We start from the raw sequence: 17,929 nt of genomic DNA on the forward strand, positions 1-17,929 counted from the left end.
TTTTGGTTCAGGCTCAACTCTAAACAAAACCACCGACTAAAAGGAGACAGATGGTCTCTTCCAGTTCTTCATTGCACTTTTATTTTCCTCTTCATAAACATTAAAGGACAGATTTTCAGCTGATATAAGATGACACAGCTCAGTAATTCTGCTGGTTTTCAAAATTCTTCATTTTTTTTTACTTTAAATGATGTGCATCTTCAGGTTTGATAATGGTCATTCACTTTGAGTTATAAGCTGCCACTTTCAGAGCACAAAGCAAGGAATACTGTCTAGCAGTACACAGGTAAAATCGATCTCCTTCAAGCTGCCCCAAGATTGTTCGATGATAACAACCAAAATATTGATGAGAGTACAAGATCGTTTGAAAGACGTCTGGCTTCACAAAACTGATGCATTCTGTGCTATTGGAGAAGTCTGTGTCTTTCCAAGAATTCTATTTTCACTGTAGTAACTTGGTAATTTCTACAGTATCAGCAATTTCTGAGTACCTCCCTGGCCCAGGCTGCCCACAGGAGCCGTGGCTGCCCCATCCCTGAAGGTGTCCAAAGCCCGGTTGGATGGGGTTTTGAGCCCCTGATCCAGTGGGAGGTGTCCCTGCTTATGGCAGGGGTGGGACCGGATGGGCTTTGAGTTTCCTTCCAATCCAAACCATTCTATGATTCTGTGATACATCAAATAAGAAAAAAAATTAATGTAAAGCTCATATATAGGACCACAGTGGAGCCACAACATTTTAAATTTAGATGGATTTAATATTTTTAAATCCTGGGGGTTGTGTTCTGCTTTCCTTGTATGGTGACCCACTGTTTTGAGCTCCTGACAGTAACAACCGCATTGCAAACACGCATTCTACCTTCCTTTACATCTGTGGGCATGCCCACGGTTGCGGTGGCTTCAATGGGGCTGTCAATGCCTAGAAAGGTTTATGGAGGCAGACCCCAAAGGCCTGAAAGCTCTGGATTCTAGCAAAAGATTTCCAACTTTCTTTGAAGTATCCCTCCCCAGTACTAAGTATGTCTAAAAAGTAGGTATGGATTTTCAAATAGGCCACAGGAAAAAGGCTTTTGGGACTTCACATACTGATATTTTTTTTTTGCCCTGCCATTTTTCCTTTCATCATTTTCCTGGATTTCTAAGAGAAAATCCTGTGAGAATGAAGCAGACAGGCATTCATTAGAGTCTGGAAGAATAAGGGTGATGGGTTTTTTCTAATTAACCGCCCCAGGGAAGAGCTCTACCAGTTCGGAGGAAGAGCAGTTCCTCTGTTGTGTCTTTTGTGACCGAGGAACAGTAGATAGGGAGGGCTCTAAGCTACAAATCAAACAGTGAAAATCCTCTTAACTGCACACACCCTCGGGCTTCACACAGAATAAGGCCTTACAATAATCATAAGCAGAACTAGTTGGGATTTTTTTTTGCTGAAACACTGTTTCGCTGGAAAATGCTTGCGTGTCAAAACCAAAGCACCTCGCGGAGGGAACTTGAAATTTTGCTGAAGCCCTAGCGGAGGCTACCAGAAATCTCCCTGATTTTCTGCTGGTTTGGCTGGTGATCCAGGCGCGAGCCTGGAGAAGCAATGCCTTCATCCCTCTAGCTTACCTTGCAGAAGCTGTTGGTTTTCCTGTGATGTCCCTCCCCTCGGCAGGGGAAGTATGTGGGTGCAGGTGGATTATCCAAGGGACAAGGTGAGACCCTCAAGCATGGGAGCTTTTAGACTCTTACAGAGGACTTTAAACCATCTCCTAGAGTTGGGCTGTAATTCTCAGCCTTGGATGGGCAGGGAAACATTCCTGCCTGATGTCTTATTTTTGTATGGCACTAACGAAGCCTAAATCAGGAATGGTTGGGGTGGATTGTACCGTGTAAAGCCACAGCAGCACCATTCTCCCGAGCTTGTCTATTAGCCACCTCGGTGGAAATATCTCACTGCAACCACTGCTTTGAAGATAAAAATGGAACAAAACACACCAAAATTTAGGTGAACTGGAGCAATCTTGGTGAAGTAATTTGTATTTTCAGTGAAACTGGCTCCACAGGTCAATGCCACAATACTCTTTAGAAACAATCCACAAACCCCAAAGCCACAAAGTAATTTTGCAGTATGCAGAACTGGGACCAGAGCCCCGTCTCTCTGCTTATTAGTTTCTGTCTTTGAAGTATAGGTATGTCCTGCTAAAGGAATGTGTGGTAAAGAGGGCTTTAGGTTTCACCCATGATGGATTTTTCTGCAAATACTTTATGTATTTTTAATTATGCTTTTATTGGTAGTATGCTTTTATGATATCTTATTGACCCCTGGTTTTTATGTGAAGTGAGCAAGTAATGAACAGTAACCTCCCTTCTCTCAAAGCACTTCACAGTAGCATGCTTAGTAAGTACTGAGAAGTCTTCTATCGTTTTCTGAATCAGAATTCCTTATTTCAGACAAATACACCAACTCATCATTTATGCATATTACCATAAGCTTTTTTTTCCTCTGCTTCTGGACAATCTTAGCAGAACCACAACGTGAACACTGTGCTCCTCTGCTGCTTTGTGTAATGAATGTTATTGCAGCGCAACATACTGTGCTGGTAGTTTGGTGGATTTGGAGCAAGAGGAAGAAACTTCTGTCTAGACAACCTCACCAGGGTATTTCAGCCTTACGTGGTAGGAAGGAAGAAAGCAGTGGGTAATGAGAATTGGGTGGCTGAGCTCCTGCAGCCACGGATGCTGTAAGATTAAGTCCTGGATAAGCACAAGGAATGATGGGTGTCTTGGGACCATACCTACGTGCCGTGCTTTGGACATGGATTTTAAAGTGTCAGGCTGGGTTGGTGATAGCTGTGTAGGATTAATAGCTCAGTCATTGATCACTTTGTGCCTGTTTGTCAGAAAAAATGGGAAAGAAATTGCTAAATGTGGGAAGAGCAAAAATTCATATAGCAAAATATAGCACATGTACACTAGTCACACTGAATAGGCCTGGAGAGAGAAAAAATATCTGTTTTTTTATTCATAGGAATTACGCATCTGAGGGAATGTGACAGTTGCTTCTGACCAGTCTTATGCTAAAGATTAAGCAGATTAAGACTGCATTGCCAACTCACCCCATAATTAGCGGTTTCCAGCGACTTGATGGCAGTAGTGTCTTTGTATTTTGATAAGAAAGAGTAAATAAAATTCACGATGATGGGAAGAGATGAACGGTAACAGACTTGCTCTTTCTAGCTAAAAACCAGAGCTCTCTTTGCTTTGATTGAACCTGCAGAGTAATAACTTGTATGCAATCCTTTTCTAATGTGCCTATAGCAACTTGTCGCTTAGAACATGTTTTCACGGCAGTTAGATGAAAAACCCAACCAAAGTACTGAAAGGTACCTGAATAGAGGGAATTAATTTTTACTGACTTTTAATCCAGCATATCTTGTGTGCTTTAATGTCCAGTTAGTTTATACAGAGATAAGAGTGCAGAGCGATAAGGATGAGATATGAAAAGATAAATGGAAAGAAAGCGGACTTAGAAGAGATGTGGTTTAACCTTGTCAATTCTAATTCTCCATGGTGGTAACACTGATGCCATTGTGCCTGGTCCCCTTCACTTGCAATTTTAAAGGCACAGATGCCTGAGAAACGGACCCAATTGTAACAATTTTGAAAAGACATACTTATGAATTGATAACAAAAACTTAAGTTTCCTTCCCTTTATTGCTCGTATCGTCTATCATGATTTTGCCTAAAGAAAGCAAGTTTTATAGGGATTTATTTCTCTGTCTTTATTAGAAGTATTGGTTACCTAGATGGTTAGTACCCCAGACTTAAAGTATTTTGACTTTATTTGAGGCAGCGTATGCCTGTGTGCTTTTCATTAAGCAAAGGTCTACAGTGATGGTGGAAGGTCAAGTACGTAAGCTAAATGAGAACTGTAACTCTGCAACCTCACAGCTTTCCCTGAAAACGTAATGAAAAAGCAGTAAGAATTGACGTGACTTGGTTGGCTTTTTAGTAAGGCACTAAAATGCCTCCGAAGAAGCTATGAGACATAAGGTAAGAGGCAGAGACGTAACAAAGGAGTAGCTGAAGGTACAGAAATAACCCAAAGGTTACAGAGCTAATGGTAAGGGTTCCCAGCTGCCACTCTGTATTAGCAAACGGTGATTATTATCTGGGAGGATTCTGGGCTGATTCAGTCCAAGGAGGCTGTGATCCACACTGCCCTCATTCAGGTCTCACGTCACAGTGCCCAGAGCATCCACACAGGACGTGGAAGACCTTCCACGCTGTCTTGGCTGCCTCCTTTGCCTTGGTAGGAGCCAGGAACTCCTGCCTCCTGTAAGAGGGTCTTACCGGCAGGCTTAGACTCTTCAATAACAGGGTCACCTTTGCTGTCTGAAGCTCCTCCACTTCTACAGAGTAACATAAAAATTATGGAAGAATACCCCTTCCAAAGTGAATCCCCACTCCCTGGGCTGCGAAGACTATGCTTACTCTCAGAACTAGTTGAGTTTGACTCCACTTAGATATTAAACAAGTAGTTTCAACCAAGACCTGTGGCTTAAAGCCTAAATATGCAAGCGCTAAATACTGAAGCACTGAGGAACTTCACAGTGTTTATCGGTGATGGATCAATATCATGAAAGTGGTGTCCTACCTGTTATTAGCTCTGGAATCTCCTGTTATGTGCGGCTTGCTGGTGTTCATCCTCCAGCGCCCAGGCAGTATCCGTTAGGAGAGACTGGGCTAAAAGGCTCTTGCATCTTTTTTACAGTCTGGTGTGTCCACGGTCAGGACATAAACAACAAATCATTCCCCACACCAAAGCCTGCTGCCTTCACAAGAGTTTAGTCCGGGGTAATGATTACAGTGATGGCTTACTGTTTTTTTTTATTGTATAGGTAAATTGCAAAGCTAACAAAAATTCACATATCTGTGCTTTTTACTATCCTTTGTGGTTGTCCAGAGTAGCAGCAGGAGCTATTGTATAGGAAATTACTTCAGTTCCTCCTGTCTTCATAATGTTACGTTAAATATATTTGGGGGCAAAAAAATAAGATTTACAAGAAGTGTAAAGGAAAAATCATTACCAAGTAACATAAAACCCATTTCAAAATGAATGCATTTCTTTTGGCTGCAGAGGTAGATTACTCTTTAATTAAAGAAGAATCATCCCATGGCAAGTAAAGTGACCCCAAGCAAATGATAATGATTTGGAATGAGGCAAAATGAATACTTCATAAGTGACACTGGAGGTTTGGAGTGCTGCATGTTTTAATGTCCCAGTGGTTTAAAAGAGCAAATCCTACAGCTGCTACTCTAAGCAGAAAAACTCCACCTTACTGCTTTATGATGCTGGGTTTTAAAATCGAGGCACCGAAGGGATTTAGATTATAGTCTGTGACAGACTGTGCTCTCAGCGCACTGACACTCTCTTCCACTTCTCCCTCCCCCCAAAGAAGAGAACAGTTGGTAACTGAAAAGTAAACATGTGCAAAAATATATTCATTACCGAGTGAAACAGATCCCTCCAGTAACTAAATTCAAGCTTTATTATTCCATGCGGCAGATATTTTGCTGCATCACATGCTATTTAACACAAGCTGACGGTGTCACGGCTCCTACGGTTCTGCCAAGGGATGGAGAGTCCATAGGATTCAGAAAAGTAGTTTCCAAAGAAGGGAAGTTTTCTGGCAAGGAACATTCACATATGTGTAGATAATAAAAAAGAAGAAAAAAAACCCCCACAACTAAGAATCTGCCTGTATGATTTCTTCAATTTCAGTACAAAGCAGAGAACATCGACGGAGCTTGTACCACAAAACCTCCAGAAGGCAATTTAAACAGAAGCAAAAAATCTCAGGACCCAGAAATGGAGCTCCTTGTGTAGCGAGTGCAGCAAGAATAACGTGCTCCAGCAAAACATTGGGAAGTCCAGGGGATCTGGATGTTTTCAGACTTAGGTGATAGTTAAACAAACATTTGCAGGGACACCTCCCACTGGAGCAGGGGGCTCAGAGCCCCATCCAACCTGGCCTGAAATGCATTTGTTTTGGGCAATTTTACCAGGTCCAAATAACCAAAATGACAACATCCTAAGCTAAGGTCCTTTATTTAAGGTCCTTAATTTATCTGTTGGATCAGTGAACTGGAATTTTTCACCTGCAATGGCAAGAGCAACTCAGAAATTACCCCAAATCAAAAAGTGCAAACCTAAAGGGAAGATCAAAATCCTTCTTGGGTACCTGAAATTTAGTCATAAGAATTTTATAAGTGGCTAAACACTTGTTCTGAAGCATCTTTGAACCCCAGATGGTGTCTAATGATTGTTTGGGATTATAAAATGGAATCGCTGTTCCTTTCAATTCTGTTATTGTTAGTTTTTCTGCTAAAAGAACTAAATCCGTAATTTTCCCCCTTATCTTTTTCTTAGCTTGTATTCTACTCGGAGCCATAGTTGTATCCAGGTTCAATCCTGATTCCCTGTTGGTGCAAGAACTAAACTCCTGTGGTTTATACACCAAGAGAAACATCCTATCACAATTTGCTTTAAATAAAGCCACTACACTTTTCCAGTTTTATCTGTGCTATCATAAAACGCACACTTAGACCTACAGCACGAACTGTAAATTTTTCCCCTTGCAAATTGTTATTGTTATAACTCAAACCCCTCATTTGTATTTCCACCGCTAATCAAGTTCTAGAAAGGTGAAAAAATAACACCAGTGGTATTTATGATACGAAAGGCTGATTATACATAAAGTAAAATTCTTTATTGCTGATATAAAGTTTGGATAAGATATAACTTGATTCATGTAATTAAGGTTTTTTTTCCTAAGGGATGAATAAACCAGAGTATTTCCAGAATCTAATTTTCCTTTAAAAATGACAGCATGACTCGAGCAGCACTAAATGTGAGCCCATGACTGCAGGAGAATACTGGCACTGCCTAGCAATGCAGCCAGTCGTACAAAAGTGAGTTTTACTTGCTGGGTACTTTTTCTATTTATATATTTATGCTCAATGATTTATAGTTGCTACACCTTCACTTGGTTTTATACCTTCTCTTGGCTATTGCGGTTTGGGATTTGTTATGTAACGAGCGTATATTGGCCATGACTTGGAGATGACTGCCTGGCCGAAAAATTACAGGCAGGAACATAAGTTAAATTCAACTCTTCCTCTTTGGAAATGTTGAAGATGACACTGCTTTTGAAGGTCACTAAGGATTAAGATGCGTTTTTACACAGAGCCAGTGTAGAAAGTTTATTGCATTTGGACATAAAATACACTGGAATAACTTCTGTTCCGTATTCCTGGAAAGTCATCTTTCTCATGGTTTACAACAGAGCAGTTCAAAAGGAGAAGCTTCCTCCAGGAGAAATGTTGCCTGCATTATAAACACTGCCTACTTGCTGTTCAGAAAATATCTGGATGTCACATGTTACTTTGATGGGTACTTTAAAATCATTATTACTGCCACGTAGCCGTAGATGCTCAGACGGTTCCGTTACTGCCTGGTTTTCCACTCACTTTCAACTGTTGGTTTCAACCGATCACTCTCTGCCCTCTCCTCTCCCCACAATTCTGTCTATAATTCACGCAGATGCATATGACGCTCAAAATCTCCCACAAAAAAAACTTTACACAAATGTAATGGAACATGACATCAAGTAAACGGAACCGGGTGCATAAATTAGTTTGCATTTCTATCTGCAGCCCTGCTTCTTAGCCATCAACAAAGTACCATCAGTGCACGTAACTCAGATGCTTTGAATTGTTTAAGAACTAGAAGTACACAAAAGTCAGAGCAATATGAGATGAGAAATCTGGGAAATAACCCCAGTATTCAGATTTTTGGAAATTATTTGCACTGTCTCCTGAAACCTGTGGCTATTTTACATCTTGCAGCTTGTTAGGTTATAGATTCCTGTGCAGCCTCTAGGGGATAAGTTTACTTGTTCAACAGATACACATCCCAAACTTTTCTGTCCTTCCCTTCCACTGAAACCGTTCCAGCTCAGGCAGGAGGCTGGTGCTGAGCCGACGTGCAGGACTGCAGCAGCACAGCTGCATCGCCAGCTCCCTGGGCTCCGCAGAGCCGAGAGGATTCTGGCCCCTTTTCCTACGCCTGCAGACAGCAGCTGCCTGTGATGTATTAGTAGATGTGCAGAAGGCTTGGTTAAATGTCACAGTTTTACAGGGAGCATAAGGGATGTTTGGGTTTTCGGCTTCCTACTCCGCTCCTCAGCTCCTGCTTGCTCCCACCTACAGTCCTGGAAGTGAGGCCACAGTCTGACAGTCTAGCAGCTATGGGATCTCCATTACATGTTTGTACAAACAGACTACAATTAATTATTGTATATTACTTCATGCAGTGCTTCTGGAACAATGTGATCCATATCTGACAGAAAAATACACAGTAAATTACCCTTTATCTTCCTATTCCGTTTGCACTGTTCTATGCTTGCCTGCTGTTTCATTGCTGGTTTTGGGTACACTAAGTGTGTTGGCACCTCAATGACTCTTTCGTGAACAGAATTTTTGCTTAGCATCTGGATTTCTCATCTCATTTTTCTTTGGGAAGTATTTGGGGAATATTTTAAAATGATTTTGATAAGTTTAACTTTATAAACTAACACGGGTTTCCAGTACATCTCGCTGTAAGCTTTGCTGTCCAAGTTATCTCAGCAGCGTTCCTCCTTCGATCTATTTTTTGCTTACGAACCATGGTTTTATAAGCAAAGGGCTCTGTGGTCAAGAGGGAGAAGCAGCCATTTAATCTCCACGTAGTTTTAGAGGAGAGGGACCAGGCAGCCTGCTACTGAAACACATCTCTGTTAGAGCCTGATCTCCTTCTGAGGTCAATAGAGGGTGGAAAGGAATTTCCATCGGATGATTCAGTGCTCTTCAATTAGCAGACCACGGTCAGGTGTGAATATTCCGCAGTTTGTGCTAATACACTATTAAATGCTATTTTCTTTTATATTAAATGCCAATAAACCCCCATTTAACTTAAAATATAAAATTCGTTTAGAAAAGCACAGTAAGCGTGTGTTGGTGAGTAAGTGTCTTTTGGACTTTAACTCTGCTTTTTATCGATATGAGTATTTTGTAAAATTTTGGGTGAGCTCACCTGTAATCCTTAGGGTGGACAGGGGTGCATTCTTTCAACTAATGCGCTCGTTCACCTCCCACCGATTTTGAATTACTCATGTGAATAGTCTCCTTACACTGCAGTGATGACAATGCCACCACCTCATCCTGATTTATATTCTGTTCCGACAGCAATTTAATTCATTATCCTATTGACTTTCTCCTCTGAAGCTGAACATTAATCTGAAGGTTATAGAGATTTTACTAAACCACCCTTCCATTAGACATGTGTTCCCTCATCTGGGACTTTCCTCAGAGGCTTATTTTTCAACATTAATAAGCACCAGAGTACAGTAAACTTATCTTCTGGTTGAAATACCTAAAAACGACCTGCATCATTTCCAATAAAGTCTCTGAAATGTGATACGGATGGGCTGTGGCAACTGGCAGAGCTGAATTTCAAAGTCCTTTCTGCAAGTTGTTGGCAGGAGCACCAGGTGTAGTCGGGGCAGGGTTACAGCCAGCTCCGCTTCGGCGCTGGAACCACCCGAAGGAATGTGTTTGTGAAGGAGCAGGACACTCCTGTCCCTGCTCGGGGACCTCACGAGCCCATGCAATGCTCCTTTCCGAAGGAGGAGGAAGGACAACGTGCTAGACTGAAATCCTCACATCAGCGAGAACAAAACAGAGAAACAGACCTGGGGGGAATGTTTATTTTGGGGAAGTGTAGGCAATTGTGTGGAGGGAAGAGGGGTTCTGCGCAGGACTGACCCATGGATCAAAAAGGAACACAGCGTCTGACACGAATGTTGGGTGGGAGGCACAACTGCGTGTCTACCTTCTAGGGGAGGGAATGTTTAGGAAGAAGAAAAAAAACATCAAATAAAAGGAGATGTTAACGGCTTGTAACAAGCCATACAAAATAGAGTTGGCCTGCGCTTGCCCCTTCTTCTGCTCGACCGTGACTTGCTGTGTTCTGCCAACACAGCTGAAGCTACAGCACACGTGCAGTTCCTCAGTCCTGTGAAGGACTGGGTTGTTTGTTGCTTTGCTCTTATGTTTGATTCTTTCAGTATAAACAATACCAACGTTTGATTTTTGGGGAGGCTGTTTGGACACCCCACCCCCCCCCCGGCAAGTCAAAGGTGTGCAGAAATTCTGGTGCCAGAGCCATTGGTCCTCATTTAACAATTCAGACTACTCTAATTCTGCAGCAGGCTGGATTAGATTATTCCAGCTGGCTGGGTGCTTCTCATAGCCTGTCTCTCTGACAGTCCAGCTTCTAAAAATACCAGGAGTTGGATTTGCAACACTGATCTCTCTGATAAGTAATCCTCTACTATCATTAGAGGTTTCCCACTCACACAGAATATGCCCACAGTCAAAGAAATTGTGGTAGTAGAAGGCTGGTACTTGACTGCTTCTGAATTTCCAGCCTCCTCTTTGATTCCCATTTTCTTGTATTTTATTTGTTTTTTTCTTGTTGGCTTTTAGCAGCAGCAAAAGTAAATGTCAGTTCCAAACTGTGTATAGTTGCAATATGCTTCCATTTATCTAGAAACTAACTTCTCTTTCATTTTCCTTCTTACGTAGCGAATGAAATCACCCTGTGTTTATAATCTCTGTCAATGGGTTTTTGAAGGGTGACTTGGTGGGCAGAGAAGAAGAAATAATTTTTTTTCATGTGTTATGGACTGTGGTTTCCTATTTGAAAGTCTCCAGCCAGTTTGTGAAAGGTGCATAACCCCAAATAATTAAGCTCCTTGATTTGCTGCCCTTCCTTTGCTAAGGCTGCTACAATGCACAGCCATAAAGTGGGAAAAAAATCAGTACAGATTTTTATGACTCTGCAACACGGTACAGTTAGAGAGTCCCATTTTCACCATGAACCCTGTAGAGGCTGTTACCTTTTTATTTTAGCAAGGTAGACAGTGCCTGAGCAGCAGCACTCTGGTAAATTCTGCTGCATTTTGTGCTGCTGCTGTCTGAAAGGAAGATGGTCTTTCTCATTAATGATACGGGCTCAGAAGCATTAAAAACTGTTTTGCATAGAGACAGGCAGCAGACACAAACGATTGGCGTCTTGGATGGGGACTCTTTTGCTTATGCAAAGACTACGGAATTAAACACACTCGAGTGTGTATCAGAGGGACAAGTAAATGCTCAATTTATTTATTTAAGCATTCCAAACCCTGCCTTTCTTTCCACTGTGCAGTGCCAAACATATTGATGATAATCTGATATGCAGTTTTAAGGCCCTTACACTCAAACTATTTGAGCATGAGTTCAGTTATTCTGCCTACTGAAGTGATGATTATGGGCTAAAAGGCAACCAGATTATTGTAGACCTCTCTCCTGACAGCCATTAACACCTAGTTAAATGGTAAAGCCTGGAAATCACAAACCACTCGGTTTCATTCAGTCCACAGTATATTCTGAAGCAACTTGCTCTTTCTAGAATGTTTTTCATGCCATGGTACCCCTCCTGTGCTCTCAAGCTTGCTCTGAGCTCCTACTCATTGGCAGAATATCTTTACTGGGCAAAACCTCCCCCTAAGAACCACCTTCTTGCTTAGTATGGGTGTTAGGTGGGATTTCCAGATGTGTAAAGAACACCACAGCTGTTCGACATACTTTGGGAATGTTTAAAGGCTTTTGCCTTGTCTGGTCTTGGATCTAATTTAGTTCTGTTTGAGCCAATTTAATAGTTGTCCAGTGCTGTGAGGGAGAGGAACAGATTTCTCCCCAGATCTCTGCCCGTGTTCCCCTTCTCTCTCTCCAAGGCAATGACTTTAGCGTGTGTGGGAGATCTCAGTGAAGATGAGGGAACAGAGATGGATGGGAGAGGAGGGGAGCTGGAGTACGGATGAGCTGATTGTGACCTGCTGGAATAGACTGCACTTCCTGGGTAACATCATCCTTGGGAATTGTTTCCACAGCAAACAGAGGTTTCAGTAAAACAGATAGTGGGTTTGTCCACCACAAATACAAACAGCAGTAATGAGACAATGCCATGGGAGTTAGTGTGCAATTAGCAGTCAGTGTAGTCCTGCAGTGGCTTTTCTCTGGTTGCCTACACCTGCTAAAGCCTAAGCCAGCAAACAGTCATTGCTGTTCTTACCTGCATGAGCTAAATTAAACTAATGCACTAAAGCAGCTATTTTCCTTTATCCCATCCCCTCTGACAGCATTATCCAGTCAGAAGTGATAGTTATTAGCAGGAACACTCTGAAAGCGTAAGTTACGTTACAAAGACACTTACTTGACCATAAAGTCAGCTAGATTGTCTATAGTTTTCTTATTGTAGCTGCTGGGAACTGTAGACATTACATCTTCCATTGCTGAGAGCCTATTGAAAATCTCTTATTTATTCAGACAGCACTTGTATGGGTGGATGTATATTCCGAGAACACTGTCAGCTGCTGTCTTTCACTGAAAATGCGCACCCATGCCATTCAGCCTGATTGATTTGAATCTGTGCTTGTACTTTAAAAACACTTTGTGTCCCATAAATAAGACTTAACTGGAGATGCAGGTTCAAATTAGTAATTAATACGTGACCTTATTGGAACTTTCCTGTCCAGCTGCCCAAAAAGACTATCTGAAACTTTGAAAAACACATCCTCCAAGGACAGAATTAATCTTGCCATCTGAAATGGAGGTGTCTAGTCAAGGCTCCTTGGCCTGTAGTTTGTCTCTGCCCTGTTGTCAAGGAAGATGCATCTCCACAGAGTGATCTGTCCTGTCCCGAGACGCCTCTCCAGCTATCAGGAATGACCATGCTCTGGAGAGGCTAATCTCTTTCTGTTGACTGCAGGAGGAATGCAGATAACGAGATGAATCCTGCATTCACTGTGACTGCAGCTGTGCGTGGCTGTCTGACAGTGGCTTCCACTTAGGTAGGTTTTCTGCTTTTAGCAAAAAAAACTTGAGGTCTCTGTTAGCAAATAATAACAAATGTTAATAGTGCTTCAAAACTCCTACTGCTGAGACCAGGACAGCCTGGTTAAGCACTACGTATTGCAAAACAATGCTCTATGTTTTTACCTTTCTTATAGTCTATGACTGATGAATCGATAACTTCAAACCTCTTTTAAAAACACCTGAAATCATGTTGCTCCATCATATCAAATGCAATGGTATGTTTCAACCCAATGTTTGGTTTCTTATTCAGTCAACCTGCTTCCATTTGAATATTGCTCTTCTGTAACGCTGCTCAGCAAAGTCAAGACCTTATTTCCTATCCTAAGTGTACAGCATACTTAACTTTCAGCTCTGAGAGGTGCAATGCATTATATGTTCACTTATCCTAGAATTTAACAAAGGCGACCTGAAGTCATTGTCTAAGACATGAATAATTTCCCGAAAAAGCTGCCACTGGCTATACATCTATGTAGCTTATCAAACAAAGCAAATGATTACCATCAATTATAATACCATCATTTGACAACTCTGCAATTAATTTCCTACTCTTAAATAACTGCTGTTGCACAGTGCGAAAGAAAATGTCAGGCATTAACTGACTCATCACCAGAGCCTGTGATAGATAGTACAGATGGTAATTTGATTATTCATCACCAAGAAAACAAGGGCTTTATTATGAAAAATATTCACTTTGGTCTTTTGAAAGAATGGTAAAAGGATACCTTGAGTATATTTAAAAATAATTCCTAGAGTAACGTACAGTCATTCTGAAGCATAAGTTTATTTGTTGAGATTTGTGGAGTAGAGGTCCATACTCGATAGCCTGCATACATGGCACAGGCTGAAGAAGGAGGAGGTACTACAAACCCTCTGCATTTCTTCTTCATGTAAAGATGCTCCTCCATAAGATGAATGGGAAGATTCTGCTTTGTCTACCAGACTGCCTGCAAACTTTACCGTACATCTTGAAAAACTACTCCCTACACAAAACTAAAACCTTTATCCAGCAACAGTAATGGGCTTGTCCTGCGGTGCCTATCAGGATCATGAAATTATGGTTCTTTCTGGGATGCTTACAGACATATCTTTAAAACACAAAGCAAGTAGCAATTCTGCCAGGGTTTACTTGTGGACAGAACTTTATTTCTTGAGCAGACCCACAGACTTCTGTGGAACCAGCTCTAAAATTAAGTATCACCTTATTTTTACATGAATCAAAGGCAGAATGGTACTCGATGTCGAGGGAGTACCAGAAGTAGCACTTTTATAAGAACTTGAAGCCTTTTCAGTATTGCTTTGTGGTTAATCCTGGTTTTGTGTTTACTGGGGATATAAAGGACCTGTCAAATGATACTCAGTTACTTTTTCAGTAGCACATGTGAGAATACAGGGTGTCTACGCAGACAATAAATACAACAGTTTCATTTCTGGATATGAGTCACAGAATTTGCATGGCATGGGGGGGAAAAATGTAATTCCCTGATTGATGGGAAACAACTTTTATGAGCACAAATTAGTTTGCAAATACCTCCAGGCAGAAAGGGAAACTGAGTCATCCCTATGGGTTTGTTTGTACCTCTGAAGAAGTGGACGTACCTCCCCAGAGAAAGCTTGTCCATTGAGTAGGTGCTCTGACCCCTGGCTGTCTTCACTTCCAAAGTGTAACCGGATTTCCTCTAGGCGGTGACTGTACGTCATCGGTCCTCCGGAGATGTTGACCAAGTGCTCTTTGTCTAATCGTAGAGATACGTGTCTCCCTGTGTTATACATCGTCCCACTGACCTAAACAAAATGGGAGAGAAGAAAAGCATTTTTCAAAATAATTTGTAAGCCCTAGAAACCAGTTATACGTAGTTCAAGGTTTTGTTTTTCCACACCTTCCTTTAAATATATCGATACGTTTTACTGCTGTGGGATGAAACACGCAACCTGAGGTTATCCTTCAACTTCTGCTTTGAATCTTATACTGTATATTCAAATATTTTGCTAAATCCATCCGTACACATTTTAGCCAGGGGCACCTGGTTAACACAGTGAACAGAATTATTATACTTCTAAGTAGGCAGGCGCGTGGAATAGTTTTTATGCAAGGTCTGAATAATGGCTTCATTACACAATTTCTGTACTGAAAATGGGAACATTTCAGCTGACATAAATTATTAAAGCACACTTGAACAAATCTGAAATTTAACTAGTTTTTTTTTTCCCTTCTTTTAATATTTATAACAAAGTTATCCAAAAGCAAAGGTGCTGCAAAAAGTGGAGACGTAATTATTCATGAATAGGGAGCTTTACTCCTACTGGAGCTGCAGGCGAAAACTTTCCTTCCCATCGCCTGCAAGTCTCTGTTTTGTTATGACTATTTTGTGTTTACAATTGCCAGATATTTTAGCTATAGCAGTACAGAATTAATTACAGAACTATATATCCCTCGTTCCTAGCACACCTCAAATAGCTGTAATGCTCTTAACATCCATCTTCATTTTTACAAAGACTAACTGCTGTGCTTCATCTACAAACTGCTTTACAGCTGCTGTAATGAAAAGGAAAAATATTGTGGAAATTTTTCATGTAGAAACTAATTCTGTCATAATTTCTACTATTATAGAAAAAGTTCCTATAACAGGAGGTTCCTTAACTTACGATATCAGAAAGTGAAATACGCCAGTTTGAGTTAAAGTAGAAGTATGATTTATTTAAAAACATGCTGCATGGATACAAGCGGTGCACTTGAATACATTCATTTACTTTAAGAGGAATCGTAGCAATAATATGCTTTGTTGCACTTCAATTTAAAATTAAAGACATGGCTGTTATGCATTGCATCCTATACTACATCAGTACTATAGTAATTAACAGTGCCGCAGTGTCATTTTATCTGTAATACTAATTACTGAGTTTAAATGACCTGTTTTCTTGCACAGTGTGTTGTAAAAAGTTACACTGCACAGACTGTGCAATAGAAGCAAATGGATGAGATTAAACAGCTTCTGATGGCTGCTTTTTAAAAACTTTGATACAGATGTTCTATATTTTGTGTTTATTCCAATTCAAAATAAGCAGTAATAAATTTCTTATGCAAAGCAATAAACACAAATATTCCTGCTTATTGCAAATGAAACTCAATTATCTTATTTATAAACACTCCTTAGTTTTTCTGCTTGATTTGCCTGCAAAATAATTAAATATTAAGTTCAGTTTAATAGGTGGAAGAAGGTCAGTTTATTGAATTCCATTTCAGTACACAGCACGTGAATGACGTAAAGCAGCTAATCATAAGTAAAAAATGTAGTTTAAAAACAAAGAAGGGAAAATGGTTTAAAGCCTCCTATTCACATTTGGAAACCTACGCTTCACTGAAGACTTAAATTTAGCAACTATGCAAAATATCCAGAATCCATTTTCTTACGCAAATTGGTACAAACCTCAAATTATTTTACCATTATTTTCTCTCTCAAGGTAAAAGTGACCCAGATAACCCCTAATACGAATCAAATTACTGTAGAGCAGAGAGAGGAAATGGTAAGAGGCCAATTCATGAGCAGCAGGAACAGACGCCTTCTCATTGCCCCCTCATAAAAACGCAGTGCTTGTAATGAGATGGCATTGACTGTTTTAAACCAGAACTTCTCTATATCGCTGTTGATAAAGAACCCCAGTAATGCGGTGAAGGATCTGCCATGCCTCAGCTCTGACCTGCACGGGGGGACGGACACTTGGATCGCAGAATCATAGAATGGTTTGAGTTGGAAGGGACCTTAAAGCCCATCCAGTTCCAACCCCTGCCATGGGCAGGGACACCTTCCGTCTCGTAAAAGGCCGTGGGCACAGAATGAGGAGGTATTTTCTCTGTTTTGTACATTCTCCTACGAGATAAATGGTATGAAGGCAGGGGCGCCTTATGGGAATGACGTTGAGTCTGCCAGGCAGCGTCAACAGCTCCTGTTACTCTAGAAAGCATAGTATTTATTTTTATACCCTTTTGGGGACTGTATGAAATGCTATAGAGTAATTTAAAGGACAATATAAAAGATCTGTTAGGACGTGTTATAACCATTTCCTTAGTGTGTCAGACTGATCTTTGGTGCCAAGTCCTTCGTAGTGATGGCCATGGTGCCGTTTCTTGCTCTGCCGTTTCTTGCTCTGCTATTAAGCCTTTTGTTCCATGTTTCTGTTTGACTTGGGGGTTATACAGAGATGGAAACTTAGCAAACAAGCTTGGGGGAAAAAACAGCATTAAATCTTTCACTCTTGCTTTTCCATAGGATCAATATTCGCATTTATCTTATGCACTAGAAATGAGACTGTAGTAAAGGAAACATATATGAAAACATCAGTAAAAGCCTATCTGAGAAACTAGTTAAGTCCAATGTTGTCAAAGTTTTAACAATCGCACCACATTATTAGTTGACCTAATTCTCCTCATGCATTAAGAAATGTTTCCAAACAGGTAACTTTACCTGTGCCAAAATCTCCGAGTAGAACAGAGCACGTTGATGGGCTTCAACTTTAATTGTGGAATAGTTCAACTTTGGTAGACTTTAATTAAAATATTACCATATTCCTGATGTAGTTATTTTCTATTTAATCTCATTCATTTTAATTCTTGCTTCACAGCACACAATTCCCCAGAAGCATTATACTCTCTTTATCTCGATGCAAGGCAGCCGCACAGGCACACACCGCTAATATATTCCATACTACATCTGTGAGTTAGATCCAAATGCTCCTGTGGTATCTGTGTGTAACTCACTGGTCCTGTGATCACAAAAAATATCCCAATTCTGCTCTTTGTAAGGTCGAACACCAGCAAAGTCAGTAAAAAGGCACACTTAGTAAACACAAGCTCTTTGATGCACGTTTATCTTGAAACTCCATAGACCTCTATTACCACTAGGAGAAAACCCCTGAGCAATCCCAAATTATTTTTTTC

General features: G+C 40.8%; 1 protein-coding gene across 1 annotated transcript in view; it reads right to left on the minus strand.

Annotated features, from left to right (window-relative positions):
- CA10 (carbonic anhydrase 10) overlaps positions 1–17,929 on the minus strand; it is a 162,674-nt gene that overhangs the window by 22,590 nt on the left and 122,155 nt on the right. Inside the window, exon 4 of the mRNA XM_009563928.2 lies at positions 14,593–14,778. Within this exon, the coding sequence (XP_009562223.1) occupies positions 14,593–14,778 (186 nt within the window). The remainder of the gene's footprint in view (positions 1–14,592; positions 14,779–17,929) is intronic.

This window comes from Cuculus canorus, chromosome 18 (genome assembly GCF_017976375.1).
Source record: "Cuculus canorus isolate bCucCan1 chromosome 18, bCucCan1.pri, whole genome shotgun sequence".
NCBI lineage: Eukaryota > Metazoa > Chordata > Aves > Cuculiformes > Cuculidae > Cuculus > Cuculus canorus.